Source organism: Jaculus jaculus, chromosome 7 (genome assembly GCF_020740685.1).
Source record: "Jaculus jaculus isolate mJacJac1 chromosome 7, mJacJac1.mat.Y.cur, whole genome shotgun sequence".
NCBI lineage: Eukaryota > Metazoa > Chordata > Mammalia > Rodentia > Dipodidae > Jaculus > Jaculus jaculus.
In genome coordinates, this window is record NC_059108.1 from 89,160,447 (window position 1) to 89,166,446 (window position 6,000).

Sequence of the window (6,000 nt, forward strand, 5' to 3'; positions counted from 1 at the left end):
TTTGGACTTAAGTGAAGGAAAATAACAGAAATCATTTTTTTTTTGTTAACATTTGATTTATTTAAAGTCCTTAACTGCAAATGATCAGGAACATATTCCACGGCTTAAAATCTTGCATTTTTGTTATTTGAATCAAAATATCTTAATTACAATCACATTGATAAAAATTAACATTTTTAAATTTGTAGTTTTAACCATCATTTAAAGCAATTTCAGCTGTAAAGAAAAAATAAACCATGCAATAAATTAACATTGAGAAGGTAAAGAGGAATACTAAGGAAACCCGTTTGACTATAACTAACACCATGTCCAACTGTGGAAAGTGCATTAACACTGGATGAATCAAGCATACAATGGCAATAACTAAAATGGCCACAATCAATGGGAGTTTGGAACGTTGGGCCAAATTTTGAAATACTTTTCTCTCCTCAACACTGTGATCTTCCCTTGTTTTCCCTTAGGAAAGACTCCTTTAAATGGTGTACATACACTGAAGCTGACTTTACATGTGTGGTGACCTCAAAACGACATGAACATGGCACTCAGCAGAGTTCTGGAGGAAGGCAAATCCCCAGGACTTGATTCTCAGGGTCATATGTAGGAACCGAGGATAAGGGAGTGGGGTCCTTGTAACTTGGTCAAGCAACTTTTAAAAATGCAGCATGTGTATTACCAATCTGTTATCTCTACATGATATGTAAAAATGGATGAGGTCTACATACGTGATCACAATTAAGTCTATAGACAACATATGTATTTCATTTAAAGACAGCTGCTATCGGAGTGTGTCAGAAATGTAAGCTGAACACACTTGGCTGTGATGTTTGTTTATACCTCACTGCAGAACTTCAGCGCTGTTTTTCAATACTTCCAGCAGCCCCTACTGTCTACTTCTTTATCGTTTCAATTCTTACGGTTAAAAGTATTGCCACAGACCTGTAAACTCGTGTGATGGACCCAGGTTAAGTTAGGGGGAAAGAAAAAGCACAAACAAATATTTTACAAACTTGACCATGTTTTTTTTCTTTCTTTTTAAATAAACCCTTGTGCAGGCTACTATGTGCCTGCAGGGGAAAGAGGAAAGCGAGGGAAGAGGGCAAGGAAGGGGTAAGATTTTCTATATATACACTTGTGGATCATTAACTTTCGAGGGAGAAAATATTTTCTTGGTGTGGGGTTGGCTGTCTTTGAAATAATACAACGAGTGAGTTTGAATACAATAAGAAAGTAACAGTCCTTTGCACTGGGGAAAACTGTACATGAAAAATAAAAATAGTTGGGATTTTATCATGTGGTTGGTTGGGATATGTGGTTCTTTTGCTGTTGATATTTTTCTCTCTCCTGCTACCAGCTTGGCCATGCAGACAAACCCCCAGTCCAGGGAGCTAGGAAGTATTTAGGACGGGTCTGGAATACACACCTTGGTAGTAGGCCGGCTCCAGGGCTGAGGGCTCGATGGGGCTTCTGGTAGCCACCGAGGCGCTGCCCAGAGGCAGGCTGGCGGGTAAGGCGGCGCCATAGGGAGAGTACTGCAGCGCCTGCTCATACGCCTTGAAGTCCAGCTTGTGCTGCTGCTCCGAGGAGGACATGAGGTTGTTGATGGAGAACGGGTGGTTAAAGGAGTAGTGGGGGTCCCCTTTCAGGTGAAGCTGAGACTCATGGGGTGCCAGGCCGTGCGCAGGGTGGGACTGGGGCACGGACGCCAGCGCCCCTGGCCCGGAGCCTATGGGGGGCGCAGACGAAGAGGCGGGAGTCTTCAACTCCGAGGCGCCCCCTGTCGCCGTGGACCCACTGTGGTCCAGAGTCTGGGGGCTGGCGGAGGGCCCGGGGGCCGGCGCGCCCTCTAGCTGGCCACCACCCTTCGCGTGCACGCCCCGATGAAGCGGCGACTCGGAGCTGGGATTGCCGGCTCCCGAGGGGTCCTTGCGACTCTCAGGGCCTCCCTTGGAGCCGCTGCCCCCGCTCCCACCCCCGCCGCTGGCCCCGGGCTGCTTCTCACACTTGAAGCGCTTCTGACGCCTTAAGTAGCAGCCGTTCTCGAACATGTTGCCGGAGTCGGGGTGCAGCGTCCAGTAGGAGCCCTTGCCGGGCTTGTCCGGGGACCGTGCCACCTTGACGAAGCAGTCGTTGAAGGAGAGCGAGTGGCGGATGGAGTTCTGCCAGCGCTGCTGGTTCTGCCGGTAGTAGGGGAAGAGGTCCATGATCCACTGATAGATCTCGCTCAGCGTGAGCATCTTGCTGGGCGCCTGCTGGATGGCCATGGTGATGAGCGAGATGTACGAGTAGGGCGGCTTGGCGTGCGGGTAGCTGCGCTTGAACGTCTTGGCATCGCCGCCGCCGCCCGCCCGGCTGCGGCCCAGGTTGGACGGCGCGTACGCCATGGGGCTCATGCACGGGTTCATGGCCGCTGCGTAGGGGCCCAAGCCGTTCATGGTGCCCGCCGACTGCGCGCCCATGGAACCCATGCCCCCCGGACTCAGGGCGGCCCCCATGGCCGTGACGCCGGCCGCCGTCATGCTGTTCATGGCACCCGCAGAGCCAGCGGGCATGCCGGCCACGGCACCGGGACTCAGGCCGGCCCCCAGGCCCGGGTTGGCATAGGACATGTTGAAGGAAGCCGGGGTCATGTTGCCGCTTGTGGTCATGGTGTTCATGGTCATGTAGGTGTTCATGGAGTTCATGGAGCCCAGGCCCGAGTTCATGTTGCTGACGGGGACCGAGGAGTAGGCCTGGAGCGGAGACAGCGAGGGAAGAGGCCCCCGAAGGGCGCGGTTAGTGGTGGGCAGCGGGAGCTCGGCTGGCCCCGAGCGAAGCCCCGGGGCAAGCGGACGGCATTTCTGTAAACCTGGGGAGAGGGGACTCCCTACCCAGCGCAAATGGTTAGGCGCCCTTCCCAGTCCGAGCAAAGATGTCCTGCACAGCAGGAGGGAAATCCTAACGCGGCAGGCATGAAAGACAAGCGCTCACAGAAAATATGTCCCCGGGAAGACACGTAATCGCCTTACACGCCAGGATCAGGGGCTGGCGTCCAGGGCCCTTCATCTCTTCATCCACACCAGGCACTGTCCCAAGTCTCCTCCCCAGACCAGCCTAGCCAAAGCGCCTTTCGACCAAGTCGTCGTTAAAACTCCGAAAATAGAATTAATTACTGACCCTCCATTTCTTCGCTTCACCCCAAGGGTGCAGAGGGTTCCATATAGGCCTTTGGGCCAGCAATGGGGCACCGAATAGGCGCCTTCGTTGTTCAAGGCTAGTGAACACCCCTAAATGCACAGCAGTTTGGCTGGTGCTGGGTGATGACCATTAATAAACTCACTGCTCAAGCAAATTGCCTGTGCTCATATGACCCTCCCCACACACAGTTACTGCTGACAACTGGCTTTGTCTTAAAAAGTTATTGCCAAAGATGACTTTTCTGCCCTTACTATAAATAATCTGCTAGCGTTCTCCTCCTACTAAAAGCTACTGTAAAAATTTAAAAAGGAAACTCAGAAGTTAAATAAGTTTTGAAAAAATTCAATTGAAAATAAGATTTACAACATAGGGACATGGGACCGGTACCTAACATCAGCGCTCTGCATGCATTTAACTATAACATGACTTCATATGGTCACTGCTGAAAGCCATTCAAAAGCATGCATTAATTTTGTTACCTGTTTCCAGTTTCCTAACGTTTGAAATTTTTTTTGTTGATACAACTTAAACTTCCCTCCCCAAACTTTTTTATTGCTGCAGGTCATTTATAAAGCCTCGGCTTTGAAACTCTGTGAATACTTTGGAATAATTTTAAATTCCAAAATCAAACTCTACTCAATTTCTCAACGCTATTTTACTGCCTAATTCTCTGCTCTAACATGTATGAAAACTCTTTCGATAGGCGTCTTAACAGACTGGCGGATTGAAATGACTGCATCACAATTAAAGATCTAGAAGAGTTCTAAGCATCTGAAATCAACAGCAAGTGAAAATTCTTGTCATTCTAGGGGATTAAGTATTTTAAAAACAAAGTCCAGACTTATTAAAAACTACCTATCTGAATTAACAAACAATAATGGAGTCTTTAAATTTACATATTTCAGTAGCTATAACTCTATTTCAAAACCTGAGATGAAAAAAGAAACAGATGTAGTTATGAGCACCCTGCAAGCTATGACATAAAAATAAACTTGGAGATGAATTTTTAAATATAAATATAAATCAGTTGCCATGGAGATATTTCCCGATTATGCATTTTTATGTCTACGTCTGAAAAAGTACTTTGTACTTCAGAATTGAGTTTCTTTCTCTCTTCCTACATTGTCCAAGGCCTTTTCAATAAAGGTAATTAAAATTTGAGGGTAGTTGTCAGCTGTTTCCAGAACACTTTTAATAGGTAGTTGTTCCGCCTGTACCTGGTTTTCTTAGCAATGTTTTTGTGCACGTTGTAAAATAAACCCTTGGACGCGCCACCAAGGGGACAATGAAGAGAAACAGGTTCTTGGCCCCAATTCTGGAAAATGATTCGGGTCGCACCAGCGCCACCCAGCGGTTCTAGGGAAGAATGTGCACATGTCTCCAAACGGCTTTGAAGACCCAAGTTTTATAAAATTTGGGATCATTCATTATTAAGAAGCCTAACTTCGCAACAGATCACTTCTATATACCAGAAGACATCTAAGAATTAAGTGGCGGGGCCCAGAAGCCTCCCGGAGGCTTGATGAGTCAGTCTGATTTACTCGGAGTTGCTGGCAACTCGTGCCAGTGCTGGCCCGCCAACCCTCGGCACCCCGGTGCCGGGCTCGGGCTCTGGTTCTTAGCTGGGCAGAGGGAGGCAAGTGTTTCCAAAGCAGAGTTAAGTTTCCTCAAACTCGCGCCTGCTGCAAGCGCCGGGGACCCAGCAAGCAGCGCCTGGCTCCGAGGCCTGGGCGGGCCCGGGCAGCACGGGGCAGGCAGGCGCGCAGCCACGCCACGGATGGAGCTTCCCCAGCCCGCGCGCCAACCGTCCCTTCCAACCTCGCCTCCTGGCTCTGCCCGTCTCCCCCTCCCCAACTCGGGCTCCGGGTGGGGAGGAGGAGACCCTGCTGCCTCCCCGCCTCTCACCTCCTGCGTGTCGGCGTAGTAGCTGTTCCAGTCGCTGCTCTCGTGCCCTTCCATCTTCACAGTCCCTAACATCCTGGAGCCACTCTGCCCGAGACGACCATCCAGCCCAGTGCCGAGCGACGGGCTGCGCTGCGCGGGCGGCGCGGGGCGGGCGGGCGGGGGGAGGGGAGGGGAGCGGAGGGGAGGGCGCGCCGGTGGCGGCCGCGGTCACCCGAACACGCGGGAGGGTCCAGCGCCGCCCCAGCAGCGACAGGGAAGCGCGGCGGGGGCGCGGCGGGCGGGGGCAGCGCCGGGGGCAGCGCTTGGGACAGGCGGCGGCCGCGCAGCGCGGCGCCCGGGAGCGCCTCCGCGGGAAGTGAGCGGGCGGCCTGTGCGCGGAGGCGAGTGCAGTTGAGCTGATGTGGAGCTTACGTCGCCCGAGTGCCCACCTCCTCGTCCTCTCCCCATTTGTCCGCCGCACAAAGACGCTCGCACCTACAAAGCCCGAGGTGCACCTGCGAGGCGGCCGCCCGCCAGTCCCAGCCGGGTCGCCGCGCCGAAGCCGCGCTCCCCCATCCCGTGCGCCCCTCCCGCCCGGCCCCCTCCCCCCCAAACCTGGCCCTCACTTTGTTTGCAAAGCAGCGTAATTGGTTTAAGCCCAGAGGATAGGGAAAAATGGGGCGTGTGTGTGTGTGTGTGTGTGTGTGTGTGTATGTGTGTGTGCGCGCGCGCAACCCCTTTTGGAGAGGAAAGAAAAAGAAAAAACGAGGCGGTGCCGGGGCTGACCGGCCAGGACTCTAAATGGGACTTATGCAGCGGGAGAGGGCCTGGGAAGGGGCGTCGTCGGAACCCGCGTGCAGGGACCGTGTTCGCTAAATGACCCCGCGTCCCTCCCACAGGCGCTCCACAACCCGGAGACCTGGCTCCGACTGGGTCCCGAGT

The 6,000-nt window shown here is 52.6% G+C and overlaps 1 protein-coding gene across 1 annotated transcript; it reads right to left on the reverse strand.

Annotated features, from left to right (window-relative positions):
- Positions 1–256: 256 nt before the first annotated feature.
- Foxa1 (forkhead box A1) lies at positions 257–5,187 on the reverse strand. Its single transcript, XM_004649130.2, has 2 exons — positions 5,080–5,187; positions 257–2,729 (listed from the first exon to the last, which is right to left on the reverse strand). The coding sequence occupies exons 1-2, from the start codon at positions 5,149–5,151 to the stop codon at positions 1,386–1,388; spliced, it is 1,416 nt and encodes a 471-aa protein (XP_004649187.1). The 5' UTR covers positions 5,152–5,187; the 3' UTR covers positions 257–1,385.
- Between the last annotated feature and the right edge of the window lie 813 nt (positions 5,188–6,000).

Coding starts and splice junctions, on each gene's coding strand:
- Foxa1 (XM_004649130.2), bottom strand. CDS start 5,151: ATGTTAGGGACTGTGAAGATGGAAGGGCACGAGAGCAGCGACTGGAAC. Junction 2,730..5,079: donor ACTACGCCGACACGCAGGAG/GTGAGAGGCGGG, acceptor TCTCCGCTCCAG/GCCTACTCCTCGGTCCCCGT.